Below are 16296 nucleotides of genomic sequence, written 5' to 3'. Positions count from 1 at the left end.
TACTTGTGAATGATACTCTATGAAAACAAACTTTGTGAAACTTTATTGAAGATTTGAAAGTAGTTTGCAGAATGAGAGTAGCTCCAACCTACTACATTGCGGAAAGAATATATTGCCAGTCTTTCTGAGCTCTGCCCCGCCATGTGTGCGGAGTGAAGAACATCAGAAATCCCTGCCCTAAACATCAGGCCCTTAGGGACTGTTCTCTGATATTACATAACTTTATTCACGTCTAGCTGTGTGCTCTTATACCTCAATATTACTTCTTCTTCTTCTCTGAATTTGGTGTGCATCTAAGATGTTCCCAAATGCTCTAGAAATTCTTACCATCCTTTTTTGTCACTGCTTCCACATCTGGCTTTAAATGCTAAATGGGGACCTACTCAATAGTACTTTTTTTAACAGTACATTTGCTCTGGCTTTTTGCTTAGTAGCTAGTTGTTCTCAGACTCCTCTGCATGAGGCATTATCAACCTTCAGAGGATATACAGTATCATAAGAGTGAATGGGAAAGCAGCAACCAAATTAATTTTTATTGTCAGTGGGAAGTCTCAAGGAATAGTTATAGATAATTAGATATTTTTGTTAAAAAAATTTCTTTTGTTTTATAGCGGTTAGCCTTCTAAGTAAATATTAAAATTTCACATAGCATGGATATATTTCAGCAGCAATGCTAAATATCCAGAATAATTATAATTGGCTACAAAAATGTTTTTAAAGGTTATAAATAAAAACATAAAAAACATGTTTCAGAATTTAAGCTTTATTGTACTATTATGTTTCATTCTGGAGTTTTTCTTTCAGTGGGTCGAAATATCCTACATTTGCCCTCTGCAAATTTCTTACTCTTTCCCTCTTTCCTCTAAATATTAAATGCTGGCAACTGACACTATATTGAATCACTAGTTAGTCTGATGGGCAATGTAGATTCAAGCAGACTTTTGACCTTTTCTGGAATCTGAGTCACTAGCGACCTTTTCATAATATTATCCTAAAATTAGTTACACGAAAGTCAATATTATATTCATGTTTTATAAACTTGAGTAGAACATTCAGAATCTGGGCTAATACCATTAAGGAAAGTACTGTTATTTCATTGAAAAACTGTTGAACATGAAAATCAGTTTTGGTCTTCAGTGCAAGTAAATTGCTTGGTTTGTATTACCCTGTAGCAGATTTCTGGCATCTCAGTGTAACTGGCAGTCTCTGTTGAACACAGCCTCAAACAAAAATATTATAGTGTTATAAATCTGGAGTGTTACATCTTTGTCAAGAGTTAATGAATGAGATGGACTGCAAAGTACTTATTTTTTTTCTTTCAAGAAGTCTAACCTCTCTAGTAAGCGATAAATATATGCATTTTATAGTTAATGTCTCATTCACACTGGTTATACTTATGTCTTTGAATTGGCAGGCTCATTTATGAGGTTGAAAATAACTGTGATATCGAGCATCCATCTGGATGCAGAGGTCTTTTGACAGAGGATATTCAGCACTGGTAAACCACTTTGTGAATTTGCATGGGGTAAAAATGAAGGCAGAAATAAACTTCTGAAGCTGAATCTCAGTCCAAGAATGATGGCTCCTCAGCTGTATACACATGCTTTCAATATCTCTCCAATAGAGCATAGGAGATTGTGTATAAATGGAACACCATGGATTTGGCATCTCCTTGAAGAATGTGTCGAGAATGCGTGGGAGTACTGGAGCGTTGTCATAGGACTGATTTCCATTGTCTGTTTTCTGTTTGCTGCACTACCGTAAGTTTAAAGTCTTAAGCAGTCTGCAGATTCAAACATGAGTAATCTTGCCTGAAGCCTTTTTCAAAAGCTGCCTTTTTTTAGTTTATCTTGGATATGTTTCTCTATCTGCATAATACAGATATAATATGCCAGAGAAGCATGTTGTTCATGTTTAGAACAATATTTGGTGGTTGACAAATGAGCTTGATGTACTATTCTGTTGTACTGACTTGACACTAATCTCTGCCACTTAGAGCAAATGAGAATAAATCACCTCTTCTTTCTTATCTCCCCCACCCTTAGATGTGTGTGCACACACAGGCACACTTGCAGCGGAGACTGGCTCGCTGTTTATTTGAACCACATGCTGTGTCACCGGTGCTGTTGTGCTGGCTGCTGCCAATGAAATTAGGACTGAGACAGGGCACTTCGGTAGTGCTAAATCAGTTTCTCTTCGGTGACTTGGCACTGGGTTCAGATTTGAATACGTAGGTAGAAGATGGCAGAAGAAAAGTAAAAATGCTCTCATCAGGTGAAAATGCCTGAAACAAAATGGGATTGACTCCAAAGTCTGTCCGCGTACCGGGAGTATAGGGCTAAGGAAATCAAGCAAAATAAAACCACTCTTACTAAGTTGTTGATCTTCTGAAATATTAGTTGAAAGGGAATTTTACACTAAAACTGTCATGTTAGTATGGAATTTGTCAAGATGTGTCTAATGGACTTGCATTTGGATTTGCTTTATAGACCACGTTGTGAAACTGAGTAACATTTTTCCAGTTTAGAGGCATAAATGTAGTCGTCAACTCTTTTTAGGTGCTCTGTAGTTCCTAGCCTTTCTATGTTAAATAACAGTGTTTTTCTTATTACAGTATTTTGAAGGCTGGTAATTACAGCACATAAATATAAAATCCTTATGGCATGGTTCTGATCTCCAGAAAATGGTATTTCAGTACAGGCCACAAAAAAGAACACATGCAAGCAGTGATGAGGTTGTGCTTTGAGCCTTTTGTTAAGTTGGAGTAAGACATGATAAGCTGCAGTGATATTGATGTCTCCTTCAAAGTCTAAGTGGAGTATTGCTACAATAGGTCTCCTGTGGTTAGATTTTTGGTCTTTATTTAGATTTCAAAAAATGTACTTACTAAACCTTTTTTGTTTATGCTATTTTAAAATTACTTCTTGAATTTGTGCCAGTCAAATTTATGTCGCCTGTCGGAATGGGAAAGTGGATCACGCGCTCTCTCTGGGCTTTCTGCTGTGTTGGCTAGCTGGAGATCTAACAAATTTTATAGGCTACTATTTAACAAATCAACGGCCAATTCAGGTAATCTGTCAGTATTTCTACTTCTTGATTTATCCTTCTCAAACTGTCTTTTTAAACTGTAGGATAACTTAATGTGTTAACTATTGCACAATGAAATAGGTACTAGAAATTAAATTGTTTTTTGTATTCTGTTCACTGATCTACCATCCATAAAACAAGTCATATGTTCCCAAATGTTTACTTTGCTACTGTTACGTGTTGTAGGAACTGTTTCCCATTGCAGTTAGCATCTGAAGAGACTCACTGAGCCTTATTCAATAGTCAGTTAAGTGGGAAATTTTCACTTAAGTTTCAGCTTCAAAGTAAGCTTGCTGAATAAATAGGGCTGGAAGTAAGTTGTGTTATCTTCTAATAGAATAAGTTGTTTTGGGTAACTACTTTTTAAACTTCCTTGCTCTTTTTAGGTGAATTGTATATTAACAAGGAAATATTAATTCAAAGCTCTTTATCTCTGACTAATTAGAAAAGTACATTTTTCTTCTGTAAGAGGAGGGTTTCTCTGAAAGAAACAAGTTGTCAGTGGTACATTAATTGTCTGAAACTTATCTGCTTTTATTTTTGATTTTTAATTAAAGAGAAAGATACATTTATCAGCCACCTGCATAACATTTCACAAGTTAGAGAGGGGACCAAGACTGGATGAAATTATCACGTAGTTTAAATTTTAATTTGTGGTTCTAACTGTTCCATCTCCCCCACCATGAAATGGGGGAAGAAAAGTCACTTTTGTCTTACTGAGGCAAGAGACTGAGTAAGATCAGTAGCTTTTTAAGTGTTAGGAACCTAAGTGGAGCAGACCTAAGCTGCTGGACAAGAACAGATTTATCGGTCTGCCCAGGCAAGAATTTGTGCTGTGTCTTTGAAAATTACAAAACTCTGCAGGTGTGTCAACAAGCTACTGTTGCACAAGCTTTACATCGCATTAATCTGCAGCAGTCTAACTTGTTTTGGACCCTAAGCACTTTTTTTTTTTTTGGCAATGGTTTGGTATTTGTCCTTCACATTTTGATTATGAAGCAAAATTTCCATGTGGTTAAGTTTAGTAATGACTTGAGACTTTTTGTATACTGAACAAGCAAATGTATCTTCTCTTGTCTTTCAGATTGTCGCTGCCATCTTCTATGTTAATATGGATATAATTATGATTTCACAGTTTGACTACTATAAGCTCAAGAATCAGATGACAAAATGTAAGGTTTTCAAACAATTAAAATGTTTTCCATAATGTAGAACACTTTTCACCTTGATATTTTCTAGAGCTTTTAAATAAAGTCTTTCAGTGGAATTAAAAACATTTGAGTACATAAATTCCATTTGAAGTTGTTAGGCTGATGATAACTTCCAATTTTCTTAGGCTTTTATGAAAAATTTGCCACACACACAAGGCAACTATCTGACAAAAAAAAAAAAAAAAAAGCCTACCCAGCCTACATAATATCGGTGAATATTTTCCATGTAGTACTTTCAGTTTATATAGATATAAAAAGTGCAGTAGTTTTGTGGAATCTGGTTGCATATTTTAACTTATTTCATGGTTTTACTATCTGCTTTCACTATCTAAATATACGTATAAGTTGACAGCAAGCATTATTTCTCTGTGTGGTTCAGTTAGTTTCCTCAATGTTGATTGAAACCGGACTTTATTTGCTTATAGCATAAAATGTCTTGACATCTTCATGTGTTCTGTTTCAGTACATATAGTTAAAAAAACGTATTCAAGGGGAATAAAATTACTTGATTTGCTTCATAAAATCCTGGCAGTAGTTGTAGTATTTGGCCTACCAAATGGACTACTGTTTTGACTGAAATGGAAGACAGAAAGCTCTGTTCACTTTGTATCAAATCAAAAACATTAATTCATCAATCTTAAAAAAAATGAAAATATCAAAGAAAATCCATGGTGCAGTGGAGGTAACAAAAAGCTGAAGTAAAACAGATGCATGTCCAGCAGACTAAATAGGAATAAAACAGATTAATTCAATATGGAGCTGATAATAAAAGTGGAGATAGGTCAGTGCTGAAGATATTTCCTTCCTGCTCCCTGCTCTTGAAAACAAACACAGGCTTTTGTACGTCGCAACTGCCAGTGCCTGTTTCAGCTCAGCCCTTTGCGTAGCTGGAGAAGGACGAATGATGTTGTGATTACGCAGTAAAAGAAGGCTTCTGAATACCCAGTTCGAGGGCAGTTACCGTGGGCAGGTTGGTCAGTTTTGCATCTCAAAATGCAGCCTGTGCAACAGCAATACTAATTCCTGTTACGTAGACTGTAGTTCTTTCGGGCAGGCTTACTAATGCTATACAGCCACTTGTTCCACTGGTAACAGTGACTGTAGGTACTTACCAGTAGTTTATAAACACAGAAGATAACTTAGCTCATCATGTGTCGCTTTCGAGTTGCCTTGCAGGTGTCTGTGAAGACTTGCTGGATGGAATCTCTCTCTTTGAATATATGAGTCTCTCAGACTCTAAAGGTAAGACTCAATATCTAGCTAACCATGGACTTAGACACTGGTCCAGTAGAACACTTGAGTTAACAAAAATATCTTTGGGATAAATATATAATCTAAACTTCCAACATCCTTGCTTTTGTAGGGTTTAATCAAGATGTGTTGAAAGAAACCATTGTATTCTATTCTAATTAGCAGCTTTTTGTTTATTGTCTATTATTTAATAATAAATTATTTGGAACTAATATAAGATATGGATTCAATGTGAAAATAGTCTCTCTCAGTAGCAAAGCCAGTTTAAGAAGTTCCCCTCCTGCACTGTTACCCTCAGTTGTTGCAGTAAGACGCAGTACAACTGTGATAGTGATCGAGTGGGCACAGCAAATGAGGAAGAGGAGGGCTCCTTAAACCTACATGGTTGCCAAGAAAAAGATGCATGAAATTGTACCTTCTTATTTACATATTTATATTACAGACAAAAAGTAAGCTAAATCAACAACAGATGTTATTTTTCAGCTAATTTGTTTGTATGTCATTTTAGGCAGCACAAGCCTGAAGAATTTCTGTATAACCTGGATCTTGGTGTGTATAACACTGTATGTTATTTTACCCTGTCAGCTGTTACTAAGAAACCAAGACCGGAGTATAGAATTAGAAACAAGTAATGTAAGTTCTTACCTGCTTGCATTTCTTAAAAAAAAAATTTTCAAAGTGTCTTGAAAGGATTGTGCACTAAGAGCTTTAAAGGAATTCATATGACTTTTTAAAAAAATGCCTTAGAAATTACGAATGTGGAAGTACATGGGAGTTTTCAGTATGTATTTACATCCCCAAATAACAAAATTGTAACTAGCTTCCTTTAGGCAACTTCCTGTGTTTTGGGCTTACTTTGTCCTTTGGGTTATTAGGATGTACTGCTCTGTGAAATAACATACATACATACATACATACATATATATATATATATAGTTGTCTTTCTGCTTGTGTTAGATATTTTCTGCTTGCGTTGGGCATCCATTTAGGTACTAAACAGTCACAAGTGAAATCAATAACAGTGGAAAATTACAATTGTACCCGCTGCTGCTGTCATTTCAAGAGGAAAGTTCACAAGTTATTCTAGCAATTTTCTGGCCTTCATACTAATGCCAGTAAAATAATTGTAAGCCAACAGCATTGCCCAGCGGGGAAACAGCTTATTTTCAAAACACAGCAAGAGTTAGAAAACTTACTACTCTCCTGAATTGTGAAAAATGAGCATTTTGCTTTCTCCAGACAAGATGATTCAGTTTTTGGTGGCCCTAGCTGCAGTTTGTAGTTTGGGCTTGAATTACTGTGTCCTTTTTTTCACCCCCTCTTTTTTTTTACCAGAAGGACTGAATTGGTTTTAGTATCATATGCTAAAGGTAGGACCAGTTTTGATCTCAGTCATGGCTATGATGCATCTGTATGCATCATTGCAAGGTAAAGATTAACCCTTTCTAGCCCTGTTTGGTCATTTGATGAGCATTGAACTGCTTTGAAAGGAGTTCTGTCCAGCAAAGCAGCCAGTGGACTCTCAGTTTAAACCTTTGAAATGCCCCCAAATAGTCCTGTGAAAATATATTTACTTTTATTTTTCAGAAAACTCTTGATATGATGGAAATGTCAGGCTTCATTTGTGGCTATATCTCTGTGTGTTTTACTTGGGAAGTAGATTTCCTCAGCTGTATAAAAATGTAAGTAAGCTTTTGCCTGAGTACATCTGTATATTATACAAAATACTCCGTTGCTTGAGATGTTGGATTCTCCTTAGCAGCAAGCACTCACAGTTGTAAAACCTGCCTTGCCTTTGTGGCTGTCTAAAATGGCAGAGAAAATAGTTTTTGCCCACTCAAAAGAGGTTGGAAAAATTTTAAGAAAATGAGTGTCTTTGATTGATGACCTTGGCCAGGGAGGAGGAAATGAAGTATTTACAGTTGGATTTATCATATGTGAGCAGAAACATGCTTTGCATGATTGTTCTCAAACAAGTGATATCTCCCCTTTTTTCTCCCAACTCTCCTACCTTAAAGAACCAAGTACAGGATCAAAAGATAAAATTAGAGGAAAATTAATTTAAAACATTACCCACCCTTCCACAAAGGTGCCATTACTGATTTTTTTTTTTTTTTTTTTAAGCCTCTTCACTGTCAGTACATTTAAAAAATACCCTGAAGGTTTTACATTGTCAGATGTAGACAGGCATTCTGGTTAATTATGGAAAGGCTTAGCATAGTTCATTTCCAAGCCAATTCATATTCCCCCCATACCTTTTCCAAACAAGCTGGAATACCACCATATTTTCAAAGGGCTCAACTGAACAGGCTGATAGGGCAACAGATTTCTTAAGAAGTAAATATTATTATCTGGAAGCAGATTATCCTTGCTGCTTTGCAGCTATATAAAAAATATGTTAACCAGAGCTGCTTCCAAGAGCTGTAACAACTTCTGTAGTTTTAGATGATACATGCTGAAAGTATTAAGCTCAGAGGATTCAGAGCCTGCAGAGATATGGAGAAGATAAGTGAGCATCTTTGGATGTATTATAGTACCAAACTCCAAAATTATCTATAACTGGCTACTATGATACATCTTGTAACATTTGCTCTATAAAAATTGTTTTATATTTAGTTCCAAGGAAGATCAACAGAAGGCACCTCTTATGTGCTGTTTTTATTAGCTGTGATTGGAAACTGTACTTATGGACTCAGCCTTGTTTTAAAGATGCCTGCTACTGAATCTTTCCGGGCCCTCTACTTTTTACACCATCTTCCATGGCTCACTGGGAGCTTTGTAGTTTTGTTTCTAGACCTTTTTTTTCCTTTTCCTATTATAGCAAGAGTTTCTCAGGGCTGCTTTGTTAATATGATCAGAAATTAAACAGAATTTTTCTTAAATTAGAGTTTTTGTATGATTCTGACCTGATTATAAAGCTTAACCTCTTTCTAAAGAGATAATTTATATACTTTTTATAATAATATTTCTTGATACAAATAACAAGTTTATAGAAAATATCTACAGGTTAATTTACATTTTGTAGCCCTACACAGTGTACTGAAAGTTGGGACAGAAGGGATTTAACACATTGCTATGCTGTTTTTCATGTTTGCTGTCTGATAAGTAGAAAAAGAATCCTAGTTGTTTTCAAACACAAATTTAGAACAATAACTTTGAGAATTTGGCTAAATTGTAAATGTTACTGGAAGATAGCATTAAGGTCAGAGACAAACAATGATGTTTTGACAAACATATTTTCAAAAAGTAGCATTTAGCAAACAAACACAGCAGCTACCCTTAACTGTATAATTGGAGGCAAAATCAGATGCATCCAGACACTGAGTGCCTCTGAGAACCAGCAGCTGTGCTCACTGAATCATGTGTAAGGGCTAATACTGTTATATAGGTTAGTACGCAAGTTTCTTGTTAGTCCTGAACTTAGGCTTAAAACACTGTAATTTTTAATTCTTATATTTAACATATATTTGTATATTAAATGTTATATGTGCACATTTAATTCTTATATTCAACGTACATAATATGCCTCCATTATATTAGTTATTGTTAATCATGCTTTTTCTAGATTGGGCATTAGCATTCTGTGATTAAGAGAAAAAAAAAAGCAGAATGTTTAGAACAATGCTGTACTTTCACTTTATAATTCTAGTGAATGGTAATGTGCTGTTAGCTGGCCTTACCATTCAATATATGTTTATAATAATCTGTCTTGCTACTATTGTCATATAACTTCCCATGGTATACATGGAAAGCAAGAGATCTAACAATATTCGGGCTCATAAAGAACACAGACCTTGATCACATAGAATTCTATACTCGCTTCATTGTTCTGTCAGTCTGTAATACAAGAAGTCCAGGCAGGAGACTGCAAAAACTGCGTTACACTTTTTATGTGGCATAACTGGATACTGAGTTTTCCTGAATTGCTGCACAATAGAACAGTGTGTGTTTTGGCAAACTGGTGGTGCCCTATTGAAAGACTCTATGGAATATTGGATACTAATTATACTCCAACAGCTTTATAGTAGTTTCATAGAGAATTCCCAACAGTCTTCCCCTCTGATTAGTCTTTAAACTAACAGAATCCAGTACTTGAGTCTTCTAGCTTGTATTTTCACTTAAAATAGTATTAACAGGAGAATTCCTCATCTTCCCTGAAGTAAGAATTTCAGTTCTGTGTCTTAAAACGTCTTTCTGTTTAGCTCCGTTGACTCAAAGTATGAAGCTGGATAGAATGAAAAGTGATTTCAGGACCATACTGAAGCATATTGTGTTGATCCATTCCATATTAAGAGGAAGTTCTTTACCAGATTTACCTGGAACAATTCAGGAAGTTATGATTCCCAGGCATCAGTCTTGTCTTTCTGATTAAAGTAGTTTCATAAGCCACTCCAAATAGACTGACGATGGGATAGCTTACCCTGGCCTTTGGATGGACTGTTAAATTATACTGTCATTCAGAATAGCCATCTGTGCTTTTTGCATCTTCAGCCATGGCAATTTAAGTTGGCATGCATTTTAGTAAAACATTCTGCGTTGTGGGTACTTCACTGCAGTGGTGAGACTAAACTGTGGTTAGTGGCCCTTTTTTGAAATAAATTGCAGTTTTATCTTTTATGAGACAATACGGTTCCTTTTGCATGAACAGACTGTAGGGATTCATGGTCGCTGGCCCACGTGGCTGGTTTGGGCACTCAGGCCTTTTGCTCCATAAACAAAGTGGTGACTCTTCTTTCCCCCCACCCCACCCCCCAACTGGAAACATAAAACTGCCAGTATTTATTTACAAAAAAAAACCCTAGAATTTGATCTTGATGACCTTTACAGTACATTATGTGCATATTTGCAGATGCCTTTCTATGATGTACTCCGAAAGGGAACTTTTAGATTGGCCACAAACCTCCCCCTCTTTCTGAGCCCTGCCCCAGAATCCCAGTGCCAGTGTGCACATGACATTCATTTCTCAGTTCTGACTTGATTGGAGTCTGAATCCAATCTTGCTAATAGTCCTCCAGTTCAAATTATATTGAAAACAGATGCTTCCAAATCAGGTTGAGGAGATTATAGAAATCTAGTCAAGTATATAGTGTTAGCTGAAAATGTATGAAGTATTTGTAATCAAGAGAAAACAAAAGCAGACCTCCTGCTTTGAGAAGCCCTCAAGATATGGAAGTAAATGTTTTCCGAAGAGAGCTTCATTTCTGTCTCTTGCCAAGCAAGAAAATCAAAATTCTAACAAACTGATACGTCATGTTAGACCAAAAAGGAGAGAACAGGATTGCTTGCATTTTGGAACAGCAGAGAAATTAAACCCAAAACTCCTCATTTCTAAAGAGAGATGTTGTATAAGTGATCATCTGTGTAACAATCAGTTTCTTCCTTGAAAAGTAGTTCAAGAAATCTAATCTAATTCTAGTAGACTTTATTCTTGATAAGCTCCAGATTTTCATTAGGTGGAAAATAAAATCTCATTTCTCAAGGTCCAAGCAAGGATTAAGAATGCACTTACTCTGTGTCTGCTGCAGTGTTCCTTTTCCTCCATCTGACATGGCTGGCACTGACTATTTTTAGAAACAAATGGAGTCCTGATCATAGCTGGAACAGCAGTTCCAGTGCTGCTTAGTGCAAGATTACACTGGAGTTGTTTCAGCTTGGTTTAACAGGATAACATGCTTATCCTGTTGCCTTGGTGTCTAAAGTTAAAGTTATTTGGTTGCAAAATAAGCCAGTTATTTCCCATAAATAGTGGAGGTGTCCACTTGTTTGTAAAGTAGGAATGATGCCACCTTCTCTTTTTCATTTTAAGAGGAGTTTCATAATAATACACATTTGAATTATAAATCAGGCATGATTTTCAGTTTTGGTAATCATTTCTTTCCAACTGCTGCTTTGCAGTTGAAGGTAGTTGGTGTTTCTCAGGAGATGACTAAGCCTGAGGCTTACATGGGTCAGATAGTGTGCCTTATCAGTGATACACTAAGTACAGGTTTGCTTATTTTAGGATTCCAGGGTGGACATTACTAGAGTTTTACTTAATGTGTGTGATTAGTTAATGCTTAATTTGTACCTAAAGATGCAGTACTATATATTTTAAAATATTAAATCAGTTGATGACCAGTTCTACCCTTAAACTTTTAGCAGCAGTCAACATTAAGTTTCCTAGAGACTGAATTTCGTGGAAGTTTTTTCCAGGAAACTTTGTCCTTTTCTGTAAGTCCAATACCTTCTTTTACCCTGCTACCTTCCTCCCCTGCCCCCACCAAAACCAAACAACTCTGCTATGTATCTAATTCAGACAAAGCCCTTTACCAAGATTTTTGCCTTTTTTTTTTCTTATTTGACGTCACCCTGTTGTCAGAGAACTCTTCAAATCCTCCACGTGTACTTCTTTTCATTAAGTGTAGCCAGGTTGTTACTAGATAGACAATGTAAAGCAAGCACCAAGCTACTGTACAGACTCTTATCTTGCACCTTTTGTGGTTTGCAGGGCAACCACTTGGAATCCATTATATATTTTTACAAAACATCATGCTTTGTAATTTAATTACGCCACAAAGAATCTAAGTCTGACCTGACATTTCAGCAAGGAGCATTTCCGACCAAAGATAAAACTTCTTCTTCTCTGTCCTCCCATAAACAGCTGCTTTTGTCTCAAAACTATTTCATTTTTTGAATTGCCATTAGATTGCTTATAGATTTAATGAAACAAATTTGATACACTACTAGTTCAGTGACTGTCATAAACTTCACTCTGAAAAGTCAATTTGGTCATCTCTGCTTTGAGCTGTCTGTACACTTAAGCCTTAAATTTCCCTTGGAAAGTCACAGACTTGAACAGCAAGCATGCTTCTATACTAAGTAGTCTCAGCGGTCTAGCATTTATTTTAAAAAATATGAGCAGCAGAGTGCATATGGTACAAAAACATCCTGGAAATATTGGTTTGATAAACTATAAACACAAGTTATTCTGAACTGATTCCTTCTTAAAAGCTCCGTGGCTGTTGGCGGCTTGGTGGCTGAACGTGAGATAACGCAGTGTTGCAGCCTCGGTCTGTCCCGGGTGTACTGCATGATTACAGCAGGCTGACTCCCAATTCACAGTGCCCTTTGCCACCAAAGCACCTATTAAGACTCCTGGAGGTGCTCGGCTGCAGCTACCATAAAGACTATAACTGTCCTGCACTCTGTCTTTTTTCTTCCCCAACCAGTGATAGCTATATATGCTCTAAAACTAATTTGCTGAGCCTTAAGAAGAAAAGAGTTCCCCACATTATGATACAGAAAGACTTAAAAAGGAGTGCTGACCTGCTGTCTCTGAAGGAAATCCTGTCTAGTCTTTAGCTGGAAGGGGCCTCAGAGGTGGGATGCTGGAAGGCCTTGGGAAGGGGGGATAATTCTTGGGGCTCTGTCTAGGATGTAGAGAATTTCCTCTCTATTCATCTAGGCCTCCCAGAAAGCTTCTCCCCCCTCCCTGCCCTTATTTTTATAAATGATGACATGCATTAGCCTCAAACTTCTCACAACCATTGCGTACTAGCCAAGTTATTTTAACTGGTCTGAAGTGTATGCCAGACTTCCTCCCAGAGCACCTCTATTTCATTTTTAAAATAGGATTTTTAATGTAATAGTAGTGGTGATGCAGTCTCAGCTAAAGCTCAACAAATATGGGCCTCTATTGTACTTTGTGCAAAGGTTCCCAGGTGCATGGATGGCCTCTCGTTGCTATATCCCATACCTTTAAACCTGCTTTCGTGCAGACCCTCTGTTCGAAACTCCATTCTTGGCCTCATCTATCTTGCCCCCCATCTAGTGTGTTTCTCAAAACTTTGTGCATCAAAGTTTTAATCTCTGTTGGAATACAAAGTGTTTTGTGTCAAGTTCAGTGCTCAACTTAAGTATAAAACTCTTCAACTGTGCAGCAAAAGTTCTGAGGAGTAAGACATCTTTCCTATCCATGCTCAACGCCCCCCCCCTTTTTTGAAAAAGGCTATGTATTCTCAAAGTCAATAATTTTGTCCAAGAGCTGGAATCATCAAGAAAAAGGACAAGTACATGCTTGCTAATTCTTTATTCTTGTATTAGCAGTATTTTCAATGATCTGCTTTACAACAGAAATAAATTACTATGTCAAACTGCACAGTTCTGTGTTGAATACAGCATTAGTTATTGAGTCATAGTCTGCACATCAGTGTTTGTAAGTAGCAAATTGCCTAGAATTTTGAAGGAAGTGAGAATTTTCCTTTCTGATCAGGCTCTACTGATCTACTGCTAGAAGAAAAGAGTTTTTAAAACCTTCCTTCCTTCCTTGCCAGGGGGCCCAGCAGTATCTAGCCATCATCCTGCTTTCAGATTCAGGCCTTGACTCTGAGCTGGAGTGACCCTCAGAGTACAGGGAAAGTCCTCACCTATGCAAGGTAGTTGATAAGCAGCTTTACAGCACAAAATAGCCGTACTGCGAAGCAGCTTCACCCTCAGTCCAGCCCGCAGCGTGCAGAGCGCTGGGGCCGGGCTGGTACAGGGCAACAGCTTGGGGTTCCGCGTTGTTCCCAGGTGACCCGTGTTCCTGCTGTGCCCCTAACAGATTTCTGGCTTAGGAGCTTTGCAAGCTCTAGAGTGTGATAGCTAAGGGCCAGGATATGTTCATATATATTTAAGCCATATAACCAAGGGGATCTGAAGTTTTCAGTTAGAATTTTTCTGTGCATTCTCTGTCTGGTGTTCCAAGTAAAACATTATTAAACTTCTTGCCAAAAAAGTGCTGAAAATGAGTGCTAAGTAGGATTCGGAAAAGGTTACACGCTAAAGGTTACACACTAAACAAAGGTTACACACTAAACTTTCACAGTTAGGATTAAATAAGTAGTTAATACTTATACCACAGTACATGAATTCGATAAAACAATTTTTAAGCTTTTCTCTACAGAACATGACATTCACAGTCTGTGCCAGAACTATAGACTAAATGGATGGTTGCTTTTATTATGTACAGCTTATTTAGTTTTCAGTTGTAAGCAAATACTGCAAATGCTAGCTCTGTATCCTGTTTAATTACTTCCTTACCAGAAATAACAGGTGACTTTGCAATTCATTATGTATCATAAGCACAACAAAAGACAATCCAGGAGAGTCGCACTGGAAGTGGAACCATTACTCATGAATGAAGAGAGTGCCTAGTGTCTGATTGTATTTGCCTCCTGTTTTCACTGAAATTTATTTTTGGATTACTTCAACAAGCAGTTAAGTTTGCTCTTGCTTACGGACCAAATTTATTACTTTTGTTACTTATTTTGTCATTACTTATTTGTAAATGATATGAAGATAATATATTTGATATTTACTGTGCTGTATCAGAATGGTAGGGTTTTTTTTCCTGAGTTTTCCCCATTTTAGCTCTTTCTCTCTGTTGCGTGATATGGAAGCATGGCAATGAGTGCTCTAGAAATATTTGATGTCATGATACACTGTATATCATGAGGTGACTATTTTTAGAAGAACACGTACATCTAGTTAACAGGAATGTGGAGGTTTAAAAACAGTGGATGCAATTAGCCATGTGTCTTGAACCCAGACTGTAGTTATGTACTGCTCAATCCATTAGCATTGTATGTAAGATTTGGGCAATTTTATTCACAGTTTTGTATAAATCAGAAGAAAAAACAAGCTTTAAGTTACTTAAGTTCAAAGGATCAGTTATCGACATGAAAGCACAATCCCAATGTAAGTTAGTGGGAGCATCATGTATAGCTCATTGCAGACTACCACTATATGCATTTTATTTTTAAGAGTTAATTAAAACTTTTATACATCAATACCTGTGTGTTACTGTGCATCATCGTGTACTGTATATAAACTTTCTGTGTGACGTTCATTTCTTTACAAGCTTCTGGTTTATATAAGCCCCACAGGGAAATCATTAGAAGCTAGAAACTGTACCTTGCAATTGTCTATTGACTATTCAGGTGTTTTTCAATACTCTGTAGTAGTTGAAGAAATTTTGAATAAAATTTATCTCAAAGTATAATGATTCACTTGTTCTTCAGTAGATAAGTTTGTCAAAAAAACTGCTGTTTTTTAAAAAAGGTAAGTATGAACATCTTATGTATTTGGGGGCTGATCATGAAACTCATTCCCTTTGTGTGATTTGTGATCGGATAACTTTGTTGAAGTGACCCGATGAAGAAATATTTTAAATTGCTGAGTTCTCTGGTGAAATTCTTAATAAGAAACTAACGAGTGCAATTGATAATACCTCAATTACTGCCAAAAGTGCACATTAAACAAAATGAAAAATTTCCTCTAGCTTTCTATGGAAGTTTAAATACTACTGATAAAAAAAAGGATGAAATGAGGTTTTTTTGGCGGATAGGGGGGATAATGTCACCCTGATATTAGATATGGAAACTTAAACTAATTCCAACTCCCATTGCAGCAGTAAATTAGATAAATAACCAAATTCTGTGATCTTACTAGAAATGATTTTGGTCACATGAAGCAGTGATTGTTTTCCAGGTGGTGGAATACTTGACAGTGATTCATTAATAACCGAGTGTGGCACAGAGCGTCGTGGCACTGCAAGCCAGTCCCAGCAGGTCTGCGTTTCTGGAACACGTACAGTCTTATGGAAATGCCGTGCTTGTTTTCAGCCAGCCAGCTGGAAATACTGCTTGGTAATGCACAGGTCTGCGTTCTTGGTTTAGACAGTGCTACAATAGTTAAGTGAAAAGGATTTTCTAAATAGAATTGTGAA

The 16296-nt window shown here is 36.7% G+C and overlaps 1 protein-coding gene across 1 annotated transcript; it reads left to right on the top strand.

Annotated features, from left to right (window-relative positions):
* Positions 1–1422: 1422 nt before the first annotated feature.
* Positions 1423–14723, top strand: PQLC2L (PQ loop repeat containing 2 like). Its single transcript, XM_026057816.1, is given in 8 exon segments — positions 1423–1760; positions 2940–3069; positions 4172–4259; positions 6058–6182; positions 7137–7182; positions 7185–7231; positions 8166–8350; positions 14621–14723. Coding segments are annotated over 8 exon segments (1062 nt in total).
* The last annotated feature ends 1573 nt before the right edge of the window (positions 14724–16296 follow it).

This window comes from Apteryx rowi, unplaced genomic scaffold (assembly GCF_003343035.1).
Source record: "Apteryx rowi isolate R43461 unplaced genomic scaffold, aptRow1 scaffold_140, whole genome shotgun sequence".
NCBI lineage: Eukaryota > Metazoa > Chordata > Aves > Apterygiformes > Apterygidae > Apteryx > Apteryx rowi.
Note: the sequence above shows the minus strand (reverse complement) of the source record. Positions and strands in the feature narration are given on the sequence as shown.